Source organism: Alternaria arborescens (genome assembly GCF_004154835.1).
Source record: "Alternaria arborescens strain FERA 675 chromosome Unknown contig_61, whole genome shotgun sequence".
In the NCBI taxonomy this organism is placed as follows: domain Eukaryota; kingdom Fungi; phylum Ascomycota; class Dothideomycetes; order Pleosporales; family Pleosporaceae; genus Alternaria; species Alternaria arborescens.
The window spans coordinates 22,284-49,766 of record NW_021167916.1 but is presented as its reverse complement, the minus strand read 5'-3'; the positions used below and the strand labels follow the sequence as shown (position 1 = coordinate 49,766).

Here is a 27,483-nt window from a genome sequence, read left to right as displayed (position 1 = left end):
GCGCAACTGGGGTGGCGGTATTGAAACCTTGACTGAAGTTCAGGGAGTCGAAAATGGGTCTCCACGTGCTTCTTCAAGACATCCTTTCGTGGAACATGGCGCATCCTCCGTTCATACGAGAACTCTTCATTCCCTGTGCAGATAAGGCAGACCGGATGAGGGAGCATGGTTAGGTACAGGCGCCGAGACCGTACCTCCAAGATGTTTCCGCGCTCTGGTGCGTCAAGCTCTTCGTGCGCAATCTCGCCATCCTGAGTTAGCGAGAAGATGTCATACAATCGCATATTCAGCTGCGTCCATACGTCATGGCGACATTGTTACAACACTGTGCCGCCAAGCGCACCAAACAAAGTTTAGTCAATTACTGATTGTTCCACTCTCAAATCCTCTAATCATCTGCAAAGCTGAGGCCGCGCCAATTATGCCACCGCCTGGTTGTGTATGATGTTGCTGAAATCGACGCCATCGTTGTTCCAATCAGGCAGCACAGGGTCCGGATTGACGGCGATCGGGTTAAGCATTATCGCCGTCTGGTCGGAGTTGTTGAAACTGTCTAGACTGTACATAGGCCTGCAGAAGTCTAGTGGCTCATCCATCACCGTCGAATCTCCTGTCCAGGCTGTTCGCTGAAGTGCTGAGAGGTCCACCGCACCAGCGTCCATGAAAGTGGGCGACACCATGGGCGCTTCTTGTTTAACCAAGGGCATAACCTGCGACTGCCTGGAAAAGGAGCAGTCCAGTAGAGTTGTTGGCGGCACATTGTTGTGCGCGAACGAATCTGTAAAGGGGAAAGACTTCGTCGTTGATGCTCCGCCGTATGTTGAGGAAGATGGCGTGCCAAAGTCAGAGATGGAGCCCACAGACCCTCGCCTACGCTTATAGGGAGCGCCACTTTCGAGCAGCTTCTGTTGGATGCGATTGCAGCTCTCTTCAAAGCCTTTGTAGTTGCTGTTACTGTCCACTTTGGAACGTAGGAGGTCGAGTCGTTCAAGGATGTCATGAGTCAGAGGGTGACCGCCCTGTGCCTCGCGCAATGGCCCACCTGGCCAGCCCTCGCCGTTCTGTAGTCGACTGTACACCTTCCGAAGGCCAGCTACGAGTTGTTCTTGTTGCTTTTCGAGTATTGCCACGTATCTACACACATTAATAACGTCCCGGAAGGGAAAAGAGAACTGTCTTACCCTTTAGGATATACTTTATCTTGCAACTTCCCCCTCTCGCTGAACACGCAGATGGCATTATCGGTCTTGCACCGGCTGCATGGACTGGCGCCATCACACTATTTTCTGTGAGCACATTGCGCCAGAAGATATACACAGGCTCCCACATACCTTGGACTTCTTCAGACGACACCGGTCGCAAGCTTTGCAAACTCGCTTCCTGATGTTGCCTTTTGCCTCCATCGGGCTCGACCGTTGCGAGGGCATAGGAAGGTGAAGTCAGACGTGTTGAAGGAATCAATCGAGGTGTGACAGATAGTAGAGCACGAGATCTGTTGATGGAGACGTTCTCGAGAAAAATAGAAGGTGCGGTTGATTTGTGTTATGGGGGAAAGACTGCAGCGAAGCCCCCGTTCCTCGACGCAGCCATGGCAGCAGTGACTGGCAGCTTGGCACACCGTCACGCCGCGTTCATCCTCTCCGTGACTATGTGCGCAAACATTGACCGTGCCCAAAAGGCAAAGAACCGACGGACTCTGCCCGAACCTAGGCCATCCATAGCCATTGGTCTTAAAAATGCCGGGTAACAGGCGAAGTTATGAGGGGCCTGGTGGAGAACATGTATCTTGGTATAGTTAGGATTCTCGAAAGCCATCCGCACATCTACAGAGATACGAGATCTGTTCCTTCTAATGCACAATGGCCGAGGCGAGCGTGACATATAAACTCCAATACACGCGCGTGATAACAGATACGATAAAGCAGTGCTCAGGTCGAGGAACTTCCTAAGTATTCATTATACATAAATGAACTACACTCCAACCATATCCCTAAGTCACCATCTCATATTGTACAGCCTGGTGCTCCAGAGCTGTAACATATTCAGAACGAGTGTCGCGGAAACCGTTGCAAACTAGAGCGGATCTGTGTGGCAACCCGATTCCATGATAGCAAAAACCATCCGCGTTGAACAGGCAGGCGTCGGATTTATTTCTATGCATCGGAAGTTCTGGTCATTACGTGTAAGATTTTATTCTTGAGTTCCAACTTACACCGCAAGACTTGCAGGAGCAATTCTTATCACAGGTGCATGTCTGAGGACCGCTGCAGTCGCAGCTAGAACCGCATTGGCAGGCCATGCTAGGAGTTGCTGGAATTGGCTGTGGGGAACTTGGGTGCGAGTTGCGAAAAGATGATCGGGTTGTATGAGTACGAGGACTGTAAGAGCAGGTTGAAGGGTTGGCCCAAACAGAGTTTAAATAATGCTGCTGATTACGTAATTGTGACGATTCCCCGGTGCATCGACAGTTCTTACATTACGTTACGGTTACGACATCGCAAAGGCTAGCTGTTCTCTGCCGCGCTGCTCTCAGGTACGACTGATGCAGTGCGCATCAAGGGTGGAGTGGGGAATCCGGTATGCTGCGGAGTCCCTGCGGGTGGAATAGTACGGAGATTGAACTCCGCCTATGACGCCCACTAGACTGATTGCTTCCCCACTTACTGCCGCGTAAGGCAGATAACAAGAATGTTGAGGTAAATGTTCGGCCTTGTGCAAAGACCAAGGCGGTCATTTCGACGTTGAGAAGCTGCTGTCGGGCGCTTCTCCACGCGCTCGTAGCCCGAACCGCATAGGCCAGCATCATCCTCAACAAGCTCGGCGCCACAACCAGGTTCCCAAAGCTCTTTAGCAGACTTTCTGCGGCTGAGGACGTCCGTCGTAGGTTACCCCGCTCCCATTGACCAAACATTGACGTAGCGTCCGATCAGTCCAAGTCGGTGGCGTATATCTCGGTGGGAAGAAAAAGAGGATCGTATCGAAATGTCGTCATTGTGCACGGGACTGATACTTCTATCTGCACGATGGATGGAGGAGGCTGAGGAGGGGCAGTATTGCTGGATTATATGAACCTCCGCCTACGGGCACCTTGATGGTCGTTCTGTCCAACAAGGTACTAATCACCTTCAATCGATTAGACCCAACCAGCAACCCCACGCGAAGCTGCAAGCTGTCGAAACAATCAACGTCCATCGACTTTTAGCGCGGCATTGTGCACCCCGGCGTATAAAGACCTTGTGTATGAAAGATCTTAGTGTTGTAAATAGCTAAGGGCAGCACACCACGCGGGGTATCGATTATTGAGCCGGGAGCGAGTGGACGGTGGTGGCCATAGTGGAGCAACCCCGCCAATATGACGCAACGCTTCACTTGGCACTGGCAATACTACGGTAACGCAACATGAAACAATCTTATATTGAAGGTAGAACATAGCTTGATATCTTAGCTACAAACAAACAGTAGATTAAAAGTGAATCGTGCTGCAGCATTTTCGCTGCAGCAGTGTACGGCGTCCCCCAAACGAACGTCCAAGATCGACGCGCCGGAGCTATACGTGGGCAAAACCGGTTTTAACCTCCACTGAATAAGCAGCCGTTAGCTTACAAAATTCTTCTTTAACCAATCAGGAAGGCCCTGTTACTAATAGTCTCTCATTTGATGTGTACTTGGGCAAGTGCACCGATTTCAGGGGGGGGGGGGGGTTTCCGTAAGAATGGTCTGTTGGCGCATATCGCTTGCAAGAGGATAATCGAAGTGATGCGCGTCAAGTCAGAGAGCAGAGGCATGTTTTGAGGATCGAGGGTATTGTAGCACAACAGGATGTCGAGCAGAGGCAGGAGGTCTTCGACCCGCAATCGGTGGGATAGGAGGGCAAAGGGAAGAGCGAGGAGTAATCGATGCAGTAAAATTGTCTAAGAAGGCTGGCCTCTCGCTCCGAGAGGCCTTCGGAGTTTATATCCCTTCTCCTAGATCATGTGACTAGTTGCTACACCACAGTATCGACCTACTAAGAATAAAAATAACAAGAAGAATAAGGAGGATAACAAGTTACTGGCCAAAGAGGCTAAGAATTAGGTTTTCAAGGCCACCAAGAATGGCTGACAGAAAAGATCACCTATTGTATGGGACCTTGTAGCCGCAACTTTGGATTACACCTGCGTGCATTACGCGATTTGCGTGTGATTCGCATGCGCTTCGCTTGCCGAGATGGTAACATTGAAACTTACGTGGAGAGTGTTAAAGAAATTTTGTGCGCCATTGGATATTTAGCGGTGTTGAATAGTGATAGCAGGATTAGAGCGGCATCGCCGCAGCTGGCAAGTGAGAGACGGAACGAACATGCTTTTACCCGCTCCATTTTGATTAGATACTAACAGACGTCGTCGGCGAAGCCAGCGCTCAGAAAGTATTGTTACAGTGTGAAAGAGAGCTCTGAGAAGACCGCCTGCCATAAACAACGACCTCAAGCGCCGAGCCCCAATATCCAGAGCGGATCTTCTTGTTACAGTAGTTGAAGTGCGGGGTTGCACTTTGATATGGTACAGGCCGCTAAGCAAAGAGGGTACTCGTAGCAACATACCTTGGAAGCTTCTTGGCCTTGTTCTAGGTTAGCCAGAATCTTGGGGACGCGTAAGCGCCAAATATTGTAGACATCATCCCTTTCTATCATGCGCAATATGGCTGGCCACTATACAACTTCTGATGCATCGTATTCTTGCGCATATTCAGTATCCACTTGTTTAGTGGCTCGTTCTTACCCACATTGAAGCCCTCAAGGACCATGGCAGAATACCGAATAAAGCTTTCAGATGAGCTTAAGAGAAGTTTGATCTCAGAAGTCACGACCTATGCGCTAAAGCTTCCAATACTTCTCGCGATCACCACGAAGATCCTGGGCGACCTACTGAACCCTCTCCGTCAACATCTTCGGCGTTGTATGAGAAGGCAGATGAGACGTGTTCAGACGTGAGTTTTGGCCGGTTCTCACCAGATCCAAATCTGTTTACTTCTTCAAAGATTTCCCAATCTCCAGATGTCGCACGGTTGAGTGCGGGTAGTATTGATAGAAATAATTAGGAGAGAGTGTCTGTTGTATTGTTTGTAGCATCCTAGCTGAGCTCATATAAAGGTCATCGCACGGCATTATTAGTAATAAGGTTCCCGACAGCGCTTGGCCTGCGACATCTTGTTACTGTGAGCTGGTGCGCCGCTCGCTCGCGCTTGCACAGCGGCTACGTACCTGTTCTAGGTCGAGATCAGAGATGTCGCAGTCCTGGACCGCTTCTTCCGCAAGCTGCTGCTCTGGCTTGGTCTGCATGACGTGGTGGATGGAACTCGGCTGAAGAGGACTGTTGCTAGATGTACCTGAAGCGCGCATGTGACTAGTCGGCGAGCATGTGCTCCGGTCTAGGTTGTATGTTCTGTCTTATGTACGCTCTGCCTCGCATCCAGCGTGGGCAGAATAGCTGAAATGGGCTTGAATGCGGATGCATAAGCACTGAGACGCCCAAACCGGTTCTGGTACCATCGTCGCGCTGACTGGGGGGCAGGTTTCATCGGAGCTCAAAGCAGCCTGTTCGCGAACAGCGAGCTATGCATAGGTCCGAACTGCATCGGCTGCGCTGTCGACCTTGATCCAGCTCCGTTCGGTTCCCAGAGCGGCTTCCAGCAGCCCGCTCTGGGTGCAGCGAGACCTTTCGTACTGTAGCAACCCGCATTTTCGGCTTCCTTGAGACTTCAAGGGAAGCGTGGGGAGGCTTACGCCGTGTTATCTGGTTCAAGACGGCAGACTGTTTGCCAGTCAGAGTCCTAACCTCGTGCTGTTCCGCGTGCTGCGTATGCCGACGATGGGTAGCGGGGGCTTGCAGGGAAGGCACGGGTCAACTACTTGACGAGTTAAGCAGGTTAGAAAAGAGGGCAGCAGGAGGGCAGCAGGAGGGCATGCAAGCATGTGAAGCAGTTGCAATGCGTCGAGCTAGCCACGGAAAAAGGTGTGCTAGCTGCACAATGTCCTCTCCCGTCTAGCGAAGCATTACAGACAGTGGACAATTACGACGTGTGTATCAGTGGTACCAAGTTGCATTGAAATCGTACGGAACGCTAAGCCCTTGCATTGGCAACCAGTAAAGACCACACTCCCAGTTCCCTTGACCATAACCGCGGCATACTGCGGCACATCGCCCCACACATTACGCAGAGACCACTCGTCGCCGCCCACTGCGAGCCCTACTAGACTACCCCCTGCACCTGGCCAAGCAGCTGCGCACGTCCTGCGCAAGGCTTTCGGGAATCAGCTTTGGCAGCTCCTCTGGCCTGCCGCCAGCGAAAGACACAGCGGGGCCGAGCGTGGCGTTGACCACCTCTGGATTGAGGCTGAAGAAGCCCTGCGCTGCCGAGCTTGTACCTGGATCGTCTGAGTTGAAGCCCGCCACAAGGACCGCCTTCTGACACCCGTTATTGAACTGGTAGTGCAAGCTGCCCGACGGGAAGGCCGTAGCCTGATACCTGTCCAGCGTGCCGGCGACCTCCTGGTTCTGCCCCAGTGAAACCAGGCCATTCTCGAGGAAGCTTCCGAATCGGAGGCCGGACCCTTCGACCAGAAGCAGAAACTCAGTCGCCCTCGGGTGGATGTGCGGCGTGTTGATCCCGCAGGGCTCGAGGAAGAGAAGCGTCATGCCTATGCCGAGATCAGTGACCAAGGGAAACGTCTCTACGGTCTGTGGGTGGTGTTCAGTCAGCATGCATGACAAAGGAGCTCTCAGGTGATACGGACGGCCGACTTGGCTGCACCACCCAGCGCGCCATTCGCGGGCTGAGCGCCGTTGAAGTCGAAGACGATCAGCTTGCGCAGAGCCTCACCCGTCACAAGACTACCCCCCTGGACGAGTAGCCGCTGGAAGCGCTTGATGGCCGTCGGAGCGGACAAGAGATCGTTGACGAGCTGGGCGTTGGGATCAGACATGTCAACAATCAAGTCAATCAATCATGAAGCTCGTATTTGACTTGATTGCAGTTATCGTGGAGTTGTGATTGACTTGATTGACTTGAAGGCCTAAAAGGGCGTGTCTGATTGGAGTTGGATTGACGTGATTGGTATGATTGGAGCTATAATTGCCCGATTAGGCTGAGGGAGCTGCGAAGGGCGCGTGAGGCTAAAAAAAAGAGCCCTGGGGGCCTATACAGCTAATTCCTAGTGTTGCGATTAGTTATTGTTAAAGCGTTGTCGCCTCCAGGTCCAACAAAAGGCAAAAAGGTAACAAACTGCGCGGTTCCAACTAAGACTCGAATTACTCTGGACTAATGGAGCGATCTTATATCCCCTGCCCGTTACCGCACTACGCTGTTGTGAGTCTAGTCAATAGAGGCGGCAAAGCCTCTATAAACAACAAGGTGCTTTATAGCCCTGAGCATGGTGACAGCAGGTTGCCTGCCTTGTAGTGGGTCCAACAGTGTTACTTGATGGGATATCGTAGCAGTAGTTGGTATATAACCTCGTCTTTATATCCTGGCGGCAATACATAAGGCTGTACAGCTATTGTAGGCGCAACCCAGCTTGTCTAGGCTCTTGGTGTTGAGTATAGCGCCCGCACCGCGTCCTCACCGGTCACCGGTGAAATATATCGCCCTATAGGTCTCTGAGTACAAGCAACAACCTCGCAACAACAGTATAACGTATAGTAGGCTTGTAGAGGGCAGCGTTGTTCGTAATTGAGGCGTCTCTAGGTGAGATAATCGTCTGTTGTAAGAAGGAGTTAGCTAAGTTGCGCAGGCCTAGGCTTCAAGTACTTACCCGTCTCATCAAGCTTATCCCACGACATAAGGTCGTACAACCTGTCAAGGTCGTCGTCGCTAAGCGCAGGTGCCCTCACTGGCAAACGCTTGCCGTCTCTCATCCAGGATCGTATACACTGAAGCGCGGCGAGGAGTTGCGACCCAATATTGCGTCGTCGAGGAGCAAGGAGATCACCAAGCTCGCTAAACATGCGCTCGCAATCGCAACTAGTAGCTGGAATTGTCAATACATCAATTGCAAAGCGCGCAAGCGTTGGGTATTTGTCTCGCAACTTAACCCAGTAGGTTACTGGGTTGCTGCTAGGGCTTTCAAAGACTGTCTTTGTCCATTTTGGCTCGAAGTTGCGCCAGCGCAAATACTCGTCGCAGCCCTCCTCGTCGGAGTCGAGATCCTCCATTACAGCTGCGATAGCGTCGTCAATAGCGCTTGGGTTGCGCTCTCTCGGCCGCCCCCGAGGGCTCCTCGACACCTGGTAGGTGCTCCAAAGTTGCTGGAAAGCATCTTTTGATTTGCTAAGCCAGCTTGGCTTATCGCGCCACGCGCGGTCGCAATAGGACTTGTAGTATGGGTGGAGAGCGGTGGCGGCGTAGTACACAGGCGAGTCGTCGAGCCGGTTGTAGTAGTCGTTAAGCTTCACCCAGGCAGCTTTTAGGTTAATCGCGAGGTGGTCCTCAGGCGCATTAGTTGCCTCGTAGTCAACAAGCTCAAAAGGTTTGTAGCGCTGTTCGAACTCAACAAGTAGGTACTCAAAGACTGGCAACACCTCGTATATCGCTCCAAAGCGTCCGCTTTTTCCGCGGCCCTCTAACCGTTTAGTAGCTGACCTTAAGGGCAACAAGATCTCGATATAGTCATTCACAACAGCCCAGTCGTTGGCTGACAGCCCGCCTGATCTCATCCACGGGGGCGCTTCAGGTGTCTTGTTTCCGCGAGTCCTCGCGTGACTGTCAGCGGCGTCTTAGCTGTCAACGTAGTACGCGATATACGAGTTAAAAGCTGGTTGCAATTGGACGGCGCGCTCAAGGGCGGAGCAATACGAGTTCCAGCGGGTAACGCAAGGCTTTACAACCTCAAGTATCTTGTAGTTGTCAGCAGGCAGCTCGCGGTTAGCTAGTTCTTGAAAGTTCCGGAAAACCTCATGCTGCTGAGGCGTCTTGATATAATTAATAACGTCTAGCAGCGTCCCGAGCGGACCTCGTTTACGCCACTCTAGGAGGAAGCGCTCCTCGTCCTGTATTACTTAGTTAGCAACCGCATGAGAGAGAGACAGCTAAGAAGCTCACCTGGAGGTTGACCGCGTCGTTGTCAAAGGTGTCCTTGTTGGAGCTAAACAACACTGCCTGGCCGACGAGGTTTATCGTATGAGCGCTACAGCGCAGGCGACGGTGGCTAGCAACAAAGCCGTATTTGCTGCCAAGTGTCTTAATCGCGGCGTCGTTGTTGTAGGCGTTGTCGAGCATGAAGTAACCCAGCTTTGACGCTGTTATCCCAAACTTCCGCAGCGTATTTTCAATACAACTAGCTATCCTCTCGCCTGCGTGGACGCCCGACAGTTGCGGCAAGTCGATTGGGAGGTCCTTAACAGCGCCCTCAGCAGTTGCGTAGTGCGCAACTACTCCAAAGAAGCTACGTTTGCCGCCTTTAGTTGTCCACCTGTTAAAGCTTATATGGATCTTGCTAACGGCCGCCTTAAGCTCAGCGACAACCTGCGGCAATAGAAACTTGTAGAGCCGTATCACGTACTGACTGACGCTGTTGTGGCTGCTCCACAACGCCCTTGCTGCCTCTGGGTTGGTAAACTCTATCATCCGTCGAAACGCTGGCTCTTCAAATTGGCTCAGCGGTATATTGCAATCGACAAGCTACCTGATAGCTGCTAATCGAAACGCCTGTACGTCGAAGTGACCTATCTCATTAGCAATAGCCTGGCTAACTACTACACTAGTGCCTGCTAGCATAGAGAGCGTCCTCTGGCCAGTTGGCAGGTTGACTACTACCTTGCCTGTCGCGTCTAGGCGGTGTTTCTTGAGGAGATGAGACTGCACTGAGCTCGTCGCCGTCGTCGTCTCTAACACCGCGCCCTCTAGCTTCCTGTTGCGGTGGCAGATGTGGCAAACCTAGTAGAGACGCTCTGGGTTGCGCTGCGACGCGACGCGGTAGCTATAGTCGTATACCTAGCTTTTGCGCTGCGTCTGGGTCTGCGGTAGCTTGATAAAACCCTTTAAGCGTGCCTAATTGATACTGTCAAAGTTATCCAAGAAGCGCTGATCAAAGCTATCCTCTACAGCCTTATCTAGCACTGTTACCGCGATGGTGGCGGCCTCCGAGTCCTTGACGGGCGCAACAACCTCAGCTTCTAGCCGCGAGTGGCGCAGTTGTGATTTAAAATCGACGGCCTGGCTAGCAGTTGCAAGGGCTTCACGCGGGGAGCTTAGTTGCGTATCCTCGATAAGTATAGGCTAGCTTTTGGTGCCCTTCGCGGAGATCCTGCGCTGTTTAGCTGGGCGGGTACTATCGTTGTTCTGTCTAGCAGGACGCCTCTTAACTGCTTTTGTAAGAGGACGAGGCATCGCGACAACACAAAGAGATAAGCTGCTTGTTACCGCGTTGATACTGGCGTCGAGGAGACGAGACGACGCGTAACATTGGCAGAAATTAAGGTTTCAGGTGCTTACTAATCGCAGTACAACACTAGAAAAGTATCGCGAGATCGCTCTCTCACTAAACTCAGCGACCTCACGCCGAAAACTCCAAATACTCCAATCAAGTCAATCAATTAAGGCATCACGAATTGACTTGATTGCAGTTACAGCAACACCATGATTGACTTGATTGAATTGAAGTTTTTTCAAAAAAATCGAACTTGATTGATGATTGACTTGATTGTTGACAAGTCTGAGCGTGCGCAGGCGCCTTATCCTCTTGAACTATAGTATTAGGCCTCTCTTTTTATACACTCCTTTGCAAAAGGAATTAACCTTGGCCTTGTAATTATAGTCTGGTACCGGTACCAGTCAATGCCAGAGCCTTTTCCTCTTGTTAACTTGCCATTCTTTGTATTCCACTTCCAAACAGGTTTTCTTCCAGGCTTATTATGCAGGCCTAGCCTCTCCATACCTCTTTCAAGCTCCCACTTCTCCTTCATCATAGGCTCTAACTCTTGGTTCATTCTTTCAAGTACCCGTACAGCTTCTTCTTTCTCTTGTTTTGTCTCAGGAGTCCAGCAATGACAAGGCCCTTTCTTATCATAAGAAAAACAACCCCAGAACATAAACTCAGAATATCCCTTCCATCTCTCACGAATACAGCTCTTTAGAAAAAGCTCATCAGCCTTCCTCCAAATCCTATACCCTCCACGTCGATGAAGGAGTACAACAGCAGTCTCATCAGACCATATCACATTCTTCCAATCCTCAAGAGTCCAGTCCTTGTGTTCAAGACACCACTCTAGCCTCTCCTTTCTCATCTTCTTCGTCAGTCCAGGCTTCCTTGTTGGCTTTGTCTTCTTGAATCCAGCTCTCCTGAGTACTCTCCACACCGTTGCAGCTGATATATCCCATCCATCCTTGCTAAGTTCGCCAGCAATATCAGCACAATCTTTCTCTCTCCCATATCGATCACGGCTTACAAGATCCACAACCTTCTTGTAAGCTTCTTGCTGTTTAGAAGGTCTCCCAGAGCGTGGAGCGTCTTCAAGGTACTTGTTCAGCAGCACAAGAGGCCTTTCACTAGGATCAAAGCCTCTCTCAATTGCCCGGGCATAGATCCTGTTAATTGTGCGCTTTTCAATACCAGTCAGACCCATAATCTCTAGGTTTGTCTTGCCATCAGCCTTGTAGGCTACAACTAAAGCTCGAGTTGCAATATCAAAGATAGGCGACATTAAGAAGATAGATGTAAAGATGAGATACAAAAGAAATGCCTAAGAAAATTTGGTTACAAGACAAAGGACACGTGGCCCACAGCAATCCAGTGTCGGCCCGATTACCCCTGCAAGCATCTGTGCGGTGGCTGAGGCTGTCAGGGGGGGGACCAGACTTTTGAAATGCACCTCCGTATTGTTGAACAGATCATCAGATAGTTAAGTTAATGCAGTTTTTCTAATTTAGTTCTTATAACGCCGAGCGGGTTGCATAATGTACAGCGTGCCATAGCATTAGCTCCAGTACCTACGCCGACCTTCAGTCTAGAGAGGTGGCACGCACATCACGTAACCAAGTCCACAGATCTCATCCACATGTCGATCTTTCAAGCCAATGTTGATCTCAATGACACGCCTTGCCATATTTCTTCAGACGGATGTAGTTATAAGGTAAAGGAGCGAAAAAGCCCGCTAGCATAGAGACAGCCGCTGCTGCCCAGAAATTTGGCGAAGACCATGCGACAACCCCACCTGTTAGATGGTAGTCAACCAGATTCTGCGCGAGCTCCATTGTCAGCATGGAAATCATACTCATGCCGGATGCGGTTTTGGCAGCAGCCGGCCACGACAGATGGTCGCGACCGAGTCGAAGAAGAACAGTCTCTAAGATCATCGAGGTCGTGATACCGCTAGTCACTGCTTAATGTAAGCGCATCTGCAAAAGTAGAACTTCTTGCGGAATGCCATTAGGACTTACTCGAGATAGCCATAATTGGACCCAAGCCCAGTTCGGGGTAGAAGGCCTGGAGTGACCACATGGCCGAGAAGTCGCCGAGCGTGCAGCCTACAAGACATCGAGTGGTGTTTACAGCCGCTCTTCGCCAAGTCGACTTACATCCCCAAAAATCGAATGGGTGCGCTGATGCTGGTGGATTTTTTGGATCACGTTGTGCTCCACCTGAGCTATCGTTGCGGTTCTGGCCTTTCCCAGCACTGTATCCGTACAAGCGGGGGCTGGTGGGTTGGACTCGATGTAGCGGTCGAAGAAGCATTCGCTGCGTTTCACTTTGCCTTCTGAGCATGTGAAGTGCTTTACTCGCCATCATCAATAGTATATTCGAGGTTTCTTGTGTAAGAGAGTAGAAGAGGGCGAGAATTGTGGTGGTACTTTAGTTCAGAAGCCATGATGCGTACCAGCCCTATATAGTGTATCCAGTTCTTCACAGCGGCCGCTAGTATACGGATAAAATTAGATGACAGCGTATAAGGAGGGGTTGCACATAGCCAAGATTTTTCTATGCCATCTTTGTACTTGGGTGTTGTCCTGTTCCCTGTAGACTGGGTTAGCGCGCGCGAATTTTGCGTCGCACAAAAGACGCGTAGCCGACGTAAAGGCCGGAATGGCGCTCGGCACTTAGCGTGGCAAACTCAGGTGAGTGGTGCATCTCAGGATCTATCCAGCAAGGCCATCCAAAGGACGGTTCACGTTTGCGACCAATGATAGGATGGTGTTAAAGGATAGACCTCGCGCCATAATAGTATCATTGATTGGAGAAGTACGTACAAACTATGAATTTGTGTAATAATGTGACTTTTCGCAATTGACCATGTCTCGAATTAAGTCCTGTACAGATTTGGCAGAAACCAGTCACACCATAGTTCAGGCGCTGCTCGTTGCGCCAAGTACTAGTCCATAACACTCGATAGCTCATCGATGTACAAGAGATAGATACTGAGATACGTGCTAACTCAATAAGTAAAATAACAATTTATATGCAGACACCTACGGTAACGACTACAACTTTGAAATGACGTGCGTAATTGTAAAACGAATACATCAAGAGACAGCTGAAAATTTCACTGCGTCTTTCAATTCACCCGACTATGATCCACATTGTGAAAGGGCGAAACAAGAACCAGCTCTTCTTGACCAAACTTCCCGTCTTGTACATTCCATCTGACCAAGCTAGCTCTTTTTTCTAGACGGCCATCGAAGTTCCGGAAGCTTGAGCGCCAGACTGCTGAGGATTACGCTGACGCTACTACCTGCCATCGCCACCGAAGCCCATACTGGACTCATGCGCCATCCAGGGTGGGTGTCCGACGCTCCAATCATGTATAGTACGCCAGCCGCCACCGGAATCAACGTGATATTGTAAATAGCAGCCCAGAAAAAGTTCAACTTAACCCTGAAGAATACACGCCTGGAAACCGTTAACAGGTCATAGATGGCTTCAAGGTGTGAGTTGACAAGGATGAAGGATGATGCGTTCATTGCGATGTCACTGCCTGATGACATCGAAATGGAGACATCTGCAGCCGTCAGAGCAGGGGTATCGTTGAGACCATCTCCAGTAAAGGCTACCAGCCTTCTACGGCCTCCTGCAGGATGTTGAAGTTGGTTGATGTATTCGGATTTGCCCTGCGGTAGCACCCCGGCACGCACATTCTCGACGGGGATATCAAGTTGTGCGGCGATAGCATGGGCTGTAACATCGTTGTCTCCAGTACAGAGGTGAACGGAGAGGCCCAAGTTGCGCAAGGCTGCAATGACTTTGGGTGCTTCTGGACGAATGGGATCAGAGAGAGCGAAGATTCCGGCAGCCTCGTAGAACGACGAACGACGAACGGCAATAATGGCAGTAGAGTGACCTTGGCTTTGGTGATGACGGAGAGCTTCTTGCAGCCTAGTATGTGAAGATAGTATGTTTTCGTCTTCCTTCGCGGTGGGCTCGTCTTTCTTGTTTAGGAAATCGAGTAGCTGAGCATTTCCAATAGCAGCCTCAACGATACGTTCCTTGGAGTTCTCGCTAAACGTGAATTTTCCTGTCATACCATAACCTGGTAGCTCTTGAACGTCTGTCATCGCCATTTGATTCAATTTTGAACCACAATACGTAACAATAGCCTGTGCAATTGGATGACTTGACAAGCCCTCCATAGCCATCGCCATAAGGAAGAGTCGGTCTTGGGGAATATCTTCTTGGAGCTGATCGAAGTCGGTTACTTTCATCTGGCCTTGAGTAAGTGTTCCGGTTTTGTCGAAGACGATGACATCCAAGTTTGATGCTTCTTGAAACGCCTGCCCTCCCCCCTGAACCAAGACTCCTTTCTTCGCAGCAAGTCCGCCGCCGACAAACAAGGCTGTAGGGGCAGCGAGGCCAATACCACATGGGCATGCCACTACAAACACGGCGATTGCGAATTCCAGAGACCAGAATGGCCAACCACCTTCCGGCACATCGAGCCAGGCGTCAGGCAACCGACCAGAGACACCAAGGCCCAGCCAAGTAACCCACGTCACGATTGCAAGCAATGTGACAACAGGTACAAAGTAACCAGTAAGAACGTCCGCGATTCGTTCGATAGGAGCACGCTTAGCCTGACCTCTTCTAACGGCCTCAATAATCTGGTCAAGCATTGAAGTGCCACCGAGGCCGGTAACTACGATCTCGACTGGGTCGGCTACGTTGACGGTACCTGTGAAAACAACGTCCCCTTTGGCCTTTCGCACTGGTTTCGACTCGCCTGTAAGTGAGCTTTCGTCGAAGGAGAAGGAACCTTCTTGCTTGACCAGGCCATCTGCTGGTGGCGAATGACCTTGAGGAACCTGAACAACGTCACCGAGCTCTAGCTGATCAACGGGAATTTTGGTGATGGATTGATCTTCCTCAACGAGGAGCGCCTCGTTCGGTCGGAGCTTAGCGAGCCTTGCAACTGTATCCCCAGTTTTTGCCTTGCTATAAGCTTCCAGGAATCGGCCAATCAGTATAAAGAATGTCAAGAATGTGACGACATCAAAGTAAGAGGAAGACATTCTCATGGAGCCATCCTCTCTACTTTTACGTGCAGCATTCATGGCAAGAACTGCAAGCGAAGAGACGTAGGCGACGCTCGTGCCGACACTAATAAGCAGGTTCATGCTCCCGAAGCGGTAGAATCGGCGAAGGAGCGGAACGGTGCTTCCAGGTTTCCACATAGCCCAAATCTCTTTGAACGCTCGTCGATGGAATATATCCGTCCCGAAAAACATGACAGGCGTAGTCATGATGAACAACGCCCAATCTATCCGCATTGCACTACCCACCCAGATAGGCTCCTCAAACCACATCCTAGTGGGGTTATGTTTCGGAACCAAGGACATGTAGACAACGCCCAGGATCAGCGAAGGTATGGTGACAATACCCACGAAAATCATGCGCACTACTATAGCCTGCAGTTCCTGGCGCTGAATCCGTCGCGATCTTTCTTCGATGGTGGGTGGATGTTTGACATGGACTGAGAATGCTTGGTCGATGGCTTCGACAATGGAGATGAATCGGCGGAGTGACAGGCCTTCTGGCAACGATGGCGTGTACGTTATCTGCAAATGCGGTTCCTTCATTGTTGGGTTCCTCGTGATTCTGAAACGGGGAAGGTCCTTGCCGCGGTACGACTCATTCAAAGCATCTACGATCCGCTCGGGACACTGTTCGCAGTGCATTCCCTGAATCGAAAAGTCAATCACCCTCTCTTCCGGTGCAACCAGGGCCGCGGGTCGGGTTAATTCGACTAGCGTTGCTTTGTAGCCGATGTCGCTGACTTTCTGCAGTACTTTGCTAACGTTGCTCTCGTCTCCTGTGAACGACACTGACCCACTGTTGTTCAAAAGGTCGACCTCGATCTCGGTGACAAAATTCAGGTCTTCCAGCCCCTTTCTGATCTTGCCTGTACAGCTTCCGCAACTCATTCCCTCGATAGAAAGTGACGCCACATAGGTAACATCCCGTTTGGGCTTTGGCTTCGGCTCGATCACCTGTATAGGTGTTGCTTTGTATCCCAGGGCTTCGATTTGATGCAGTATTATATCCAGATTTTGGCGTTCGAAGTACTCGACGACGCCCATGTGGGATAGTAAGTCGACGCTCGCTTTCGAGACGAAAGGAAGCCTATCCAATGACCTCATAACCTTGCCTGTGCAGCTTCCACAACTCATTCCTTCGATAGAGATAGATGCGTTATATCTATCATCCTGGGATGGGTCCTGTATGTTGATAATGTTCGGGTTGACGTCGACTTTGGTGACAGTGGCGGTGGAGCTAGTAGCGTTTACAGAGAAATCTTTGCCCTGCCATACTTTCTGGCAGGCTTCACAGCTGTCTATGTGACTCTTCTGGGGTCGTTCTCCGCCTGTGGTAAGGGTATTGGCGTCCGAAACATCGTAATCAGCAACTTGATGCCCCTGGCTGTTCAAGTGTACGACGTGTTTTATCTCGAGAGCAGATTTGACTAAAGCCTCAATGATCTCGTGAGGACTGATGACCGTATTGTCGTGCACGACTCGTATGGTTTGCGTGATCAGGGAAACTTCGCTGGCCGATTCAATTCCGGGCAAGTGAGACAGAACGTCTTGAACATGGGAGACACACGAAGGGCAGTGAAGGTTTGATACGAGGAGAATCAGAGAATCCATCTTGAGCAACAGAATGATTTCAAGATTGCCTTGATACTGGATGGAAATTGACAAATCGACGAGGTATTGATATACAGAACGGCAGTGGCGAAGCCAAGAATCTGTATTACAAGTGCAAAGAATGTACCACTGTTCGACAACTTGCGCTGTGTGTAGGGAAGATGCATCCCTGCTTAGCGTCTCTAGGGCGATGCAATAGCGGCTTGAGGGTTTTGTGCGAGGCTACGCTGCGCTGTTTGTGCGGATTACTCTAGACGCTCGCAGCACCAGCCATTTAGATGCATCCCTGCTTAGCGTCTCTGGGGGCGATGCAATAGCGGCTTGAGGGTTTTGTGCGCGTTGTACAGCGCTAGCGTCAGACTAGTAGCGTCACTGCCTCAACGAAGCCTCAGTCTCTAGAACTGCCACATCCACCTCCAAACTTGACGCGACCAAGATCTGTCCACCCGCAATGAAGTCACATTCACTATAAAAAGCCGGCACAATGCTCCCATTTCTCTCACTCAAAAATACCACCACCAACGACCAATGACCAACAGACAAATAACAACCAAAAAAAAAGAACAAACGACTACCCGCGACTAAAATGTCAAACATATACGAGTTTAATGTAAAAATGGGATGCGGAGGTGAGCAAGAGTTGTGGCCGTTCGGCTCAAAGGAACTGCTCTAATAACCATCCAATAGGCTGCGCTTCTACTGTCAAAGCCGCGCTCAACAAAGTTCAAGGCGTTCAGGCTGTTGACACTTCTGTCGATCACCAGGCCGTTACGGTGACTACGGACGATAGTGTCACATTCGAACAAATTCAGGATGCAATTAAAGGGTCAGGAAAGGAAGTCAAAGGGTCAAAGAGAGGCAAGACTGTTAGTAGTTCTGCTTAGCTCTACAGAAAGGTAATTAATAGGGGAACTCTCCATCAAGAGTCTTGTGCTCTGCCTCGCGGCAACAACAATAAACAAGTCCACCTGATCTTCACGATCTATCTGTATAAGCACAGAGCGGCACTACTATTGTGTCTCATGTACGAGAGCGTTCATCTGCCTGTGTACAAGTGCGCGAGCAAAGCTTTAAAGTAGTCATACGCATTAATCATGCCTGCAGAGCAGTCAGGTGATGTAGTCTAAGGCTTAGATACCCCCTTCAGGTTCGAACATATGTTGAAAGCTGATGTGATCGTAGGCCACCCCCTGCCGGGTGACGGGTAGAGCTGCATTGGGTGCGGGCTAGTACCACTGACGGTGCAGTTCCAGATTGGCGTATGTTGAAGTTGCACTTGCTACCAGCATGCCCTTCTTCCTTTCTTACCTCCATTAGTGCATAAATGCAATATTGAAGATAGGCTTGTCCATACCCAAATCAGAGAAGTGATGCACCTGTTCTCCGCCAAGTAGGAGCGCAACTGCAAGGCTATGCATTGGGGCATCACCCTACCACGTTCTGAAAGACGTACAAAAAGCAGCTAGGAGGCAGCTGGAATCACTGATGAATAAATTAGGTTGCATTATGAACGCTGAACGACCAAAGTAAGACTTGAACACGACGCAACAGTGTCCCTGCGAAGGCAAGCGAAGGTGGCAACATCAGATTTTGGGTCAATGCGAACCCATAGGAGGAAGTCGTCAACGTTCTCTTCTGGAGGCGTATAGAGGAGATATACAAATCAATTGGTGCTGGCTGCACCCGTAACTCTCGTGGTCACGGACAATCAACGTAGATCTGGTTGTAGCGGCGGCTATCACTTGCAGGATGGTAGAAACCTTCATCATGATGCCGCCACCTGTTTGATGACATGAGTAAGAATCGTTGCTATGAAAGGTCGACCAAACTTAGCTTTGAGTTCGTAGTAAGGTGCACAAGCTGACTGCACTCTGCGTCGCTTGCTGACGCCGTGCTTGTCCCCCTCTAGACTATAGGCAGTTCATTTATCCTCACGGGTCATGGTTTCAAGTCGTTGGTTAGAGCAAGTCAGTAAAACGCCCAGTGATAGACGAAAGATGACCTACGGCAGAATATCTGCAGTCTCGTAACGTCACTATGGAATGGGGCTACTGTAATATCTGGCAAGAACAGTTCATGTCAGCGCAGGGTTCATCCGTAGAGACTACCTATACCATCTTAGTACACATCAGGAAACTATTCGACTCCACTCGATCAGGTCGCCTTCAAAATGTGAAGCATTCTAGCGCACCAACCCTAAACACCCCAACGCACCATCCACCATTCCACCCCGGGACTAAAAGCCACTGATTCTACTGTGACGTCACAAATAAGTAGCGTTATCAGTCCCTATGTAATGACAGGGACAAGGACCACCCGAGTAATCACCCTTGCCTCTTGTCTTGCACGGATCAGAAAGATTTTCGCGTAAGTGACCAAACATAATCTACTATGGTAGCAATATCTGGCTACTGCTTAGTATATGTGTTGGTTGCGTTGTGCTTGAAAAGTATAAGGACGTGGCCGGACGTGGTCGGGCGTGGTCGGACGAGGGATTGACGGCGGGTCTGCGGAGCTAGAGGGCGGCGCCACGGTTCATCTACATAATATATGAGCTTTCGCGTTAGCTATAGTAACACATTACACTATGTCTCGAAATTGCGCGATCGCTGTATGGGAGCGAAATGCGGTTTTAATGCTAGCTGTGTTGGTTGACGCGAGCTACCGTGTCCGTGCGCGCAATGCCCGTGTTCCGTGCACAAGGGTGTGCTGCCCGCGAGGGCCCCCAACCACCCACATAAACATGAAGCTGTTGAACCACGTACAATAGCTATTATCATGCGGTCTTTTGGTGCAGTGATCTGTAGACCTATGCGACAGTATTCATCAAAAAACTAAGTATATAGTGTTGCTTTGCGGCCGCTGCGGGTGGTGTGGGTGCGCAGTTCCCGAGGAGGCTCTGCATCAACAACACCACGACGCGCAGCCGCACCACCACGCCGCTTCTTCTTAGGCCTTGCTAAAGCTTCTGAAGCTTTGCGCTTGCCTCTTTGGGATAATTGTAGAGCTTTTTGAGCGTCGCGAGCTTCTTTATCTCTGCGTCTTTGCTTGGAATTTCCTCCTCAGCGGGCTATTGCGTTGTTAGTAAGGTAGGTTCTTAACAGAGACAAAAAGCGCTAGCACCAGCGTTGCATACCTACCTTGTTCTCCGTAGGTTCCCACAGTAAGTATGCACATTAGGCCGCGGCTAAGCTAAACCTAAATAGATTACAAAAAGGGGTTGTTTCCCGACAAGTGCGAATAGGGCACCGAAACAGGCCCCAAGTCGCGCAAAATCACGAATAGGGCCCTATTCGTGATCTTCGCGTGGAGGTAGGGTTGCCCCGTCGCATCATATTGGTTAGGACTCGGCGGTTGCAGAAGTGTATGCTGTAGTAGCGCAGCTTGTCCTCGTTGTCACGGACCTTGTCTGATGACTTAGACGGCGAGGCGCTGCATGACGATGCGGCGCCAGTAGTCAATGAGGGCGGCGGCATCGCAGCGGGCATGGGTGCAGATATGAGCTGGTTCTCGGCAAGACTATCGTGGAGGGCGAGCCGCTCGTACGTCAGGGGGAGGTGTGCCTGTTGTGGAGCGCGATGCGAGGGCGAGGGTGAGGTCGAGGGGCGGCTGCGCTTGGCACAGCGCGGGAGCGAGAGCGGCGACGACGGCGGGCGGGCGCGTTTGGGCATGTGTAGTGAAGGAAGAGGCGACAAGCAACGGGCGGTTGGCGCGTTGATGTTGAGTTATGGTGGAGACGTCGAAGATGGATTGGCGTTGCATTAATTAAGCTTCGCCTATGCAGCCCTGCGTACCGCTCGGATATGGCTCGGTACAGCAGACCCCTACAGCACATAGCATACATCTTGCATGAAGTAGCTTAGCGTTAGGTAGCAAATCCTTGTTGTTAGAAGACACAGCTAGAGCATAAGAAATCTAAGACAATAGGAACAGAGGATTATATTAAGAAGTTTGTCTCTCTAGTTTGCTCTGTATATAGGCTACTACCCGCTCTGATACCTGACGAGATGGGTGCGTAGCCGGCATCGTAGTCTGTTTAATCTTGACAACGTGCTCCAGCAGCGCTATGGCCTCCTTCGTCTGCCCATTGGCCCGGTACGCACCAGCAAGCTCATGCTGCGATGCCAGCCGAGACGGGTGAGTCTCCGCCAGCGTAGTCTCCTGGACCTTGACGACATGCTCCAGCAGCCCCACGGCCTCCTTGGTCTGCCCATTGGCCCGGTACACACCAGCAAGCGCGTGCTGCGATGCCAGCTGATCGGGGTGAGTCTCCACCAGCGTAGTCTCCTGGACCTTGACGACGTGCTCTAGCAACGCCACAGCCTGTTTAGCGTGGCCGAGGTATCTAAGGTTCCTGGCTGCGAGGTCCCATATCCGTATGTGCTCTTGTGACGGATCTGATGGCGTGATCCTAAGAACCCCGTAGACGCCCTCTAGCAATAACTTCAGCTTGTTGTCCTCCCTCATTGTATTCAGCGCCCAGCCGCACTTTAACAAGATAGGCAACATCGTCCCTGATAGGCCAAACGAGAACATCAACTCGACACTAGGCGACAGAAAATACTGCATGTGCGGCCGCAACTGCCTCTCGTACACCTGCCACGTCTCCGACTCGCCCTGCGACAATGCAAGAATGCATCCTGCACTCACCCACGCCGCCTGCTGCTGCTCCTGCCCGAGCCGGTCTTTCGCCCACGCGTGCGCGAGCGGATGCATCGACAGTCCGTCCAGGTCGTCTACGCGGTGTCTTGTCACTAGCGAAAGCGAGGCAAGCAGAGCGCTGGCTTGGTTGAGTTGGTAGTCGTCCCACTCGTCTGCTTGTCTGTCGATAAGCTCAGGCAGCTGAGACACGTGCCACTGTCCAAGAGCGTCCATCTCGTCAGTCTGGTCATTGTTGGCCTTTAGCACCTGCCGAGCTCCTTTCCACACGCCTGGGAAGACTTGAAGTGGCAGCACGCTAGAGTGCAACATAGAGAGGATCCCAAGCAAATCCAACGCGTCTCGGCCTACCCCGTCCTCAGAATCGTTCAGCACTCCGACGGATGCCTCAAACGTCGCGTACACATGCCGATACCGTGACTGCTGCTGCTTAGGGTAGTGCTTGAGCAGTCGCTCGCGCAGCCGCTTGTACTTTTCCGCATACTGGTCCAGCCGACAGTACCCTTCTGCAATATACGCACCCGCCTGGATCAGCGCAAGCGTGTTTGACCCCAGCAGCTGCACGACTGCCTGCGCCTGCTCTTCGCAAGCCTGCCAAGACGCTTCTGGCACCCGTGCAGCTTTGAGCAGAAGCTGCGTAGAGTGCTCGCCCTCCAGGCCCTCGAGCGCTTCCGCACGCAGCGTGCTGTACTGGCTGCACTCAGGCACACGGGACGTCATCATCACGGTGCCTTGCGTGCCAGACGGGATATACGCTGCATAGTCGAACGCTGGACCGTCGGCGTTGTCCAAGACTAGCAGCCAGCGGTCAGGCGTGTTGGCGAGCGCCTGCAGCGACTCCTCGACGCTCTCGGCAGACGATCCGAGCGCCTTCGCGATGGCTAGGAAGCCGTTCTTAGCAGTCGACGGGCTGCCGACGTCGACCCAGAACACGCCCCAGAAGCTGTTGGTCGTTAGCAGACGCACTAACACATAACACAGCGAAGCTGCAACGCACTCTTCTCGCATTAGGTCCGCAATTCTTAAGCACACCTCACTCTTTCCTATGCCGCCTATGCCCATTATGACCAGTCGCTTCTGCTTAAGTATATCTGGCTCATCGTTGCGCAAGGCGCTTTGGATCCGATCTGTGAGCTCGGAGCGGCCAGTGAACAGACTGTTGACTGGACGAGGTACCATCCAGTGCACGTTCTTAGCTACACGTATATCAGTCTAGCCGTACTCAAAGGCAGATATGTCTTGTTCACCTCTCTGACGCTGTGTAATGCGTCGCATCGTATATTCCTATGCAAGCTAAGTAACCTGTCTACACGATAGACGCTGCAGTGCTTACATGGATAACCACCCCAAAGGACGACTCTGTTCTGCCTGCGCAGCGTTAGCCCTAGGCCCTCCAACGACCTAGGCGAAGTCTTCAATATACACACTCTGCTTCTGCTGCAGGTTCTCCACGCAGTCCCGCACCCGAAACTTCTGCCCCTGGTGTCGCAGATACTCGTCCGTCGCGGCTTGCATCCTGCCCTGCTCCTTGTACTCGGCCAGGCCGACCTCCTGGAGCCCCTGGTCGACGTTGAACCGGAAGTACCGCTTCTCGTCGTAGTGCTTCGCCCATCGCGCGATGAACTTCCTCTCCGTCTTCTCCGTCTCCGTTGCAATCCCCACGAGGCTCTTCGACAAGAACTTGACGATGTTGTCCTCGAGTGCCTTCTTGCCAGGGTGGCCCGTACCGATCGAGACGAAGCACTTGACTAGCGGCTTCAGGTCGCCTGTATCAGGACTCCAGATGTTGGCCGCCTCGCCTTCCACCTCGTCGACGGGGTTGTTGACGCCCAGTGCGCCGTCCACAAACTGCCGCGCTCCGATCGAGACGGGGTCGAAGAAACCTGTCGCTGCTGATGTTGCAAGCGCAGCCTCGCCGATCGTCGCAGGGATCTCGCCTTCATCAGGCAGTGTGTAGCTCCTTAGCCGTGTGATGCCGGCCGTCTCCTTCGCTGTCGCGCAGACGAACCTTGTGCTCTGTGAGTAGGAGGCCGTGCATCTGTGCAGTACACTTACGTGCGGCACCCGCGAGCCTTGCCATCGTTGAGGGCGTCTGCTGAGAAAGCGTCTGTCTTGGAGATGGCATCTTCCACGGCGCATTTCAGCTTCGCCGAGTCGAACCGCGCCTTCACTTTCCCGCTCCAGCTGACAGGAAGCCAGCTAGACTTCTCCTCGAACACAGTCTTCATCAGCTCGCTGTAGGATGCGATGCATGCGTCTACGTCCATCTCCAGCCGTCCAAGCATGATGGCGATGAGCCTGTCTTATTAGCTGGGCCTCGCAGCTCTGCAGTGTTTTAAGTACCCGCCCGTGCTCGTGCCGCCGATGAGGTCGAATACCTCGCACGGTTTTACTCGAGGAAGACAGGCGCTCTGGCGTTGATGGTTCAGCCGCGCCATGAGGCCTTGGAGGATGTAGAGGGTCGACAGGCCGCGCACGCCGCCGCCGTCGAGTGACAGCAGGCAGAGGCCGGTGGTGTCGAGCGGGTTAGGCTCGCCGCCGTGCTGGGGCGCGAGGCTCTGCGCCATCGCGGTGTTTGGTAGTTAGATATGTTGGTTGGTTGTAGAGCGTCCGGGGACGGGTCAGCGTTGAAAGTACAGTGGGTGTCCATCGTGGGCGACGGCCATATCTCTAGGCTGGCGGGAAGGCTGAGGCTGCGCTGCGGGCTGAAGGCTGAGGGAGGTGCGCCGTGCAGGACGCCGCATTACGCGCTGCAGATCGTGCCCCGCCAGCAGTGCTGCGAAGCGCCGGCAGGGCTGCCCCAGACGTCGTCCCAGCTGTTCGCTACCAGTTCCCACTAACGTACCTGGCAAGCGAGCGGCCCACGCAAGCGAGCGGCCTTGCAATCTCAGCTATCAACAGAAGCCAAATTCAGTCTGTAAGAGATGCTGCGCAGACATTTGAAGTGCCCCGAACGACGCTCCGACGCCGACGCGATGGAAAGCCTGCCCGACGCGATTGCCCACCCAACTCGAAGAAGCTCACCCAGTTAGAAGAGGAGGTGATTATCAGCTATATACTTGACCTGGATCAATGTGGATTTGCGCCTACGTACGCAGCTGTACGTGATATGGCTGATAAGCTGCTAGCTGCGCGCGGCGCAGGCCAAGTTGGGCAGAAGTGGCCAGCCAACTTTGTCAAGCGTACAGACAGCCTGAAGACCCGCTTCAATCGAGCGTACGATAGGCAGAGAGCTCTGTGCGAGGATCCTGTGTTGATTAGAAGCTGATTTGAGCTAGTGGAGCACACAATTGCCAAGTACGGCATCTGCGATAAGGACGTCTACAACATTGATGAAGCTAGCTTTATGATGGGCAAGATTACGACTCAGCTTGTCGTGACAGGGTCAGAGAGAAGAGGTCGACCAAAGGCTGTTCAGCCAGGCAATCGTGAGTAGGTGACGTTGATCGCTGCGATCAACGCTGCTGGCTGGTCAGTCCCATCGTTCCTCATCTTCGCTGGCCAGTATCACCTATCTGCCTGGTACGAGGAAGCTGAGATCCCACGCGACTGGGCGATCGCAGTTAGCGACAACGGCTGGGCAAACAATGGGCTAGGAGTTGAGTGGCTAAAGCACTTTATAAAGCATACAAATGGGAAGGTAGTCGGCGCGCGTAGCTGCTTATCCTTGATGGCCACGAGAGCCACCACTCGCTTGAGTTTCAAGAGCTCTGCAAGGAGAACAACATCTACACGCTCTGTATGCTACCACACTCATCTCATATACTGCAGCCGCTTGACGTTGGCTGCTTCTCGCCGTTGAAGCGCGCGTACAGCCGTGAGGTTGAGGCTCTAATCCGCCACTACATCAACCACATCACCAAGCTCGAGTTTCTACCAGCGTTCAAGGCAGCCTTTGATCGATCGTTCACGCTAGCTAATATCTGCTCCGCCTTTCGAGGCGCTGGCCTTGTTCCTCTTCAGCCAGACGCTGTTCTGTCAAAGCTAGACGTGCAGCTGCGTACGCCTACTCCAGCTGCTCTACCAGAGGCTTCCTGGCAGGCTCGTACGCCGAGCAACGTACGTGAGCTTGAGGCTCAATCAACGTTAATACGTGATCGCGTGCGACGGCACAAGAGCTCATCACCAGCTCCGATTATTGAGGCGATTAACCAGCTCAAGAAGGGGGCTGAGGTAATAATGCTCTCGGCTGAGCTAATGCGCGATCAGATCACTAGCCTTGAGAGAGCCAACGAAGCAGCGTTAAAGCGTAAGCAGCGCGAGAAAAAGCGACTCCAGAAGCGTGGAGTCTTGACAAAGGGAGCTGGAGAGGATATACTCGCTCAACGTGAGGCTGATCAGCAGATTGCTCGTGAAGAGCGTCAAGGAGGAGAGCAATCAGGCCTCAGCCGCCAGGCTCGGGCGCGCTGCACGAGGTGCAGAGAGACTGGTCACAACTCACGTACTTACAAAAACAATACTTTAGATACTGCTTAACCTGCTATATAAATTTGTATATATTATCTCTTAACGTGGTTGTGGTGTGCACTTAAACAGGCGCAGAAAGTTGGTAGGGTGGGCCGCTCGCTTACCAGGTACGTTACCGAATGGGGGTTTATCGTGTTTGCTGACACGTGAAGCCAAGCTTGCGAAGTACTTCATTACGTGGGACTTACGCGTCCCCAAGATTTTCTGGCTGACCTAGAACAATGCTAAAAAGCTTGCTAGATTTGTTACTACGATTGCCGTCCTTGCTCGGATGTCCATACCTAAGCCCTTATCTGTTTTCCATCAGTCTGCAACCCCGCACCTCGACTCATCCAACTTGATTTCACGATTTCCGACTCTGAACCTCAACTTTCTTCACTTCTTCACTTCAGCCCGAAGACTAACTACAACTATCTACATGCAAACATCTCACTTTCAGCAATAAGCTACTATGTCGCTTGTCTGGTACTGTGCGCTCCCCTGCTATGTCGGCATGTGTCTGGCTTGGTATGTATTCAATGGCCTTCTCGAACTCGCAGTCGGTGCTGCTGTCGGCACAGAATCAGGACAATAACATTGCCGCTCTGCCAAGCGCAGCCGCTAAGGAACATCACAGTCGACGTAACATCCATTATGCAGTGACCCGTGACTATCGTACACGATCGCTGCCAGCGTAATTACTAGCACGGTCATTAGTTGCAGGGTCTAGCCCCTGTGTCTCTAGTGCTGCAGCCATGTTGTCCTAATCGCAGTCCCAGCTGCTAGCGCATGCGAAAGCAAGACGAACCCTTGTTTGTTCATCAAAGCACGGCTGAATTAAAGTTCTCCTACAGGTTACGGGGCGGTGATCTCGCTGCCGTCTCCCACTAATAGAATGACACAACCCTTGCTAGGGAAACCAACCGCTTGGCAACCGCACAAAACGCGCATCCACATCTGCAGACCGCACAAACCACGCATTTGCCTTCAAAGACCGCACAAAGATGGCATTTTCATTGCTAACCAATAATCTAAGTTACGCGTCATATCGGCCCAACGATTACACTTGTATAGGTCTCAGCAGCAGCGTGGGAAATTCGGGATCTCCGGTCTAGCTTTGCCTAGATTTCGCACATGGTCTTCTACTGTTCCTTAGGGTACCTCCGGTGGCTATCTCGGGTCTTCGAGCATCCAGAAACCGGTTTTCTGGAGAAGTCGTAAACGTAAAGGGCCTAGTCGGTTGCACAGCAGTATCTGCGCCCTGATTCAGTG

The 27,483-nt window shown here is 51.8% G+C and overlaps 11 protein-coding genes across 11 annotated transcripts; 3 read left to right on the top strand and 8 right to left on the bottom strand.

Moving 5' to 3' along the window:
• Positions 1-419: 419 nt before the first annotated feature.
• On the bottom strand, positions 420-1,403 carry AA0111_g11927 (hypothetical protein; the record flags this gene model as incomplete). Its single annotated transcript, XM_028645848.1, has 3 exons — positions 420-1,134; positions 1,182-1,279; positions 1,332-1,403. 3 exons carry the CDS (start codon positions 1,401-1,403, stop codon positions 420-422), a joined length of 885 nt encoding a protein of 294 aa, XP_028500486.1.
• A 185-nt stretch (positions 1,404-1,588) lies between these two features.
• Positions 1,589-1,747, top strand: AA0111_g11926 (hypothetical protein; the record flags this gene model as incomplete). The annotated part of the gene is made up of 1 exon (XM_028645847.1): positions 1,589-1,747. One exon carries the CDS (start codon positions 1,589-1,591, stop codon positions 1,745-1,747), a length of 159 nt encoding a protein of 52 aa, XP_028500485.1.
• Positions 1,748-6,233: 4,486 nt separating this feature from the next.
• Positions 6,234-6,961, bottom strand: AA0111_g11925 (hypothetical protein; the record flags this gene model as incomplete). Its single annotated transcript, XM_028645846.1, has 2 exons — positions 6,234-6,716; positions 6,773-6,961. 2 exons carry the CDS (start codon positions 6,959-6,961, stop codon positions 6,234-6,236), a joined length of 672 nt encoding a protein of 223 aa, XP_028500460.1.
• A 790-nt stretch (positions 6,962-7,751) lies between these two features.
• Positions 7,752-9,600, bottom strand: AA0111_g11924 (hypothetical protein; the record flags this gene model as incomplete). Its single annotated transcript, XM_028645845.1, has 3 exons — positions 7,752-8,727; positions 8,770-9,023; positions 9,076-9,600. 3 exons carry the CDS (start codon positions 9,598-9,600, stop codon positions 7,752-7,754), a joined length of 1,755 nt encoding a protein of 584 aa, XP_028500459.1.
• Positions 9,601-11,226: 1,626 nt separating this feature from the next.
• Positions 11,227-11,675, bottom strand: AA0111_g11923 (hypothetical protein; the record flags this gene model as incomplete). Its single annotated transcript, XM_028645844.1, has 2 exons — positions 11,227-11,361; positions 11,421-11,675. 2 exons carry the CDS (start codon positions 11,673-11,675, stop codon positions 11,227-11,229), a joined length of 390 nt encoding a protein of 129 aa, XP_028500482.1.
• A 382-nt stretch (positions 11,676-12,057) lies between these two features.
• AA0111_g11922 (hypothetical protein) lies at positions 12,058-12,472 on the bottom strand (the record flags this gene model as incomplete). Its single annotated transcript, XM_028645843.1, has 2 exons — positions 12,058-12,350; positions 12,412-12,472. The coding sequence occupies 2 exons, from the start codon at positions 12,470-12,472 to the stop codon at positions 12,058-12,060; spliced, it is 354 nt and encodes a 117-aa protein (XP_028500487.1).
• A 1,148-nt stretch (positions 12,473-13,620) lies between these two features.
• On the bottom strand, positions 13,621-17,106 carry AA0111_g11921 (Copper-exporting P-type ATPase A; the record flags this gene model as incomplete). Its single annotated transcript, XM_028645842.1, has 1 exon — positions 13,621-17,106. One exon carries the CDS (start codon positions 17,104-17,106, stop codon positions 13,621-13,623), a length of 3,486 nt encoding a protein of 1,161 aa, XP_028500489.1.
• Positions 17,107-17,692: 586 nt separating this feature from the next.
• AA0111_g11920 (hypothetical protein) lies at positions 17,693-17,990 on the top strand (the record flags this gene model as incomplete). Its single annotated transcript, XM_028645841.1, has 2 exons — positions 17,693-17,735; positions 17,794-17,990. The coding sequence occupies 2 exons, from the start codon at positions 17,693-17,695 to the stop codon at positions 17,988-17,990; spliced, it is 240 nt and encodes a 79-aa protein (XP_028500488.1).
• Positions 17,991-20,381: 2,391 nt separating this feature from the next.
• On the bottom strand, positions 20,382-20,777 carry AA0111_g11919 (hypothetical protein; the record flags this gene model as incomplete). Its single annotated transcript, XM_028645839.1, has 1 exon — positions 20,382-20,777. One exon carries the CDS (start codon positions 20,775-20,777, stop codon positions 20,382-20,384), a length of 396 nt encoding a protein of 131 aa, XP_028500479.1.
• Positions 20,778-21,048: 271 nt separating this feature from the next.
• Positions 21,049-24,332, bottom strand: AA0111_g11918 (hypothetical protein; the record flags this gene model as incomplete). Its single annotated transcript, XM_028645838.1, has 6 exons — positions 21,049-22,708; positions 22,763-22,961; positions 23,099-23,133; positions 23,189-23,773; positions 23,821-24,063; positions 24,109-24,332. 6 exons carry the CDS (start codon positions 24,330-24,332, stop codon positions 21,049-21,051), a joined length of 2,946 nt encoding a protein of 981 aa, XP_028500480.1.
• A 1,174-nt stretch (positions 24,333-25,506) lies between these two features.
• AA0111_g11917 (hypothetical protein) lies at positions 25,507-26,241 on the top strand (the record flags this gene model as incomplete). Its single annotated transcript, XM_028645837.1, has 1 exon — positions 25,507-26,241. The coding sequence occupies one exon, from the start codon at positions 25,507-25,509 to the stop codon at positions 26,239-26,241; it is 735 nt and encodes a 244-aa protein (XP_028500472.1).
• Between the last annotated feature and the right edge of the window lie 1,242 nt (positions 26,242-27,483).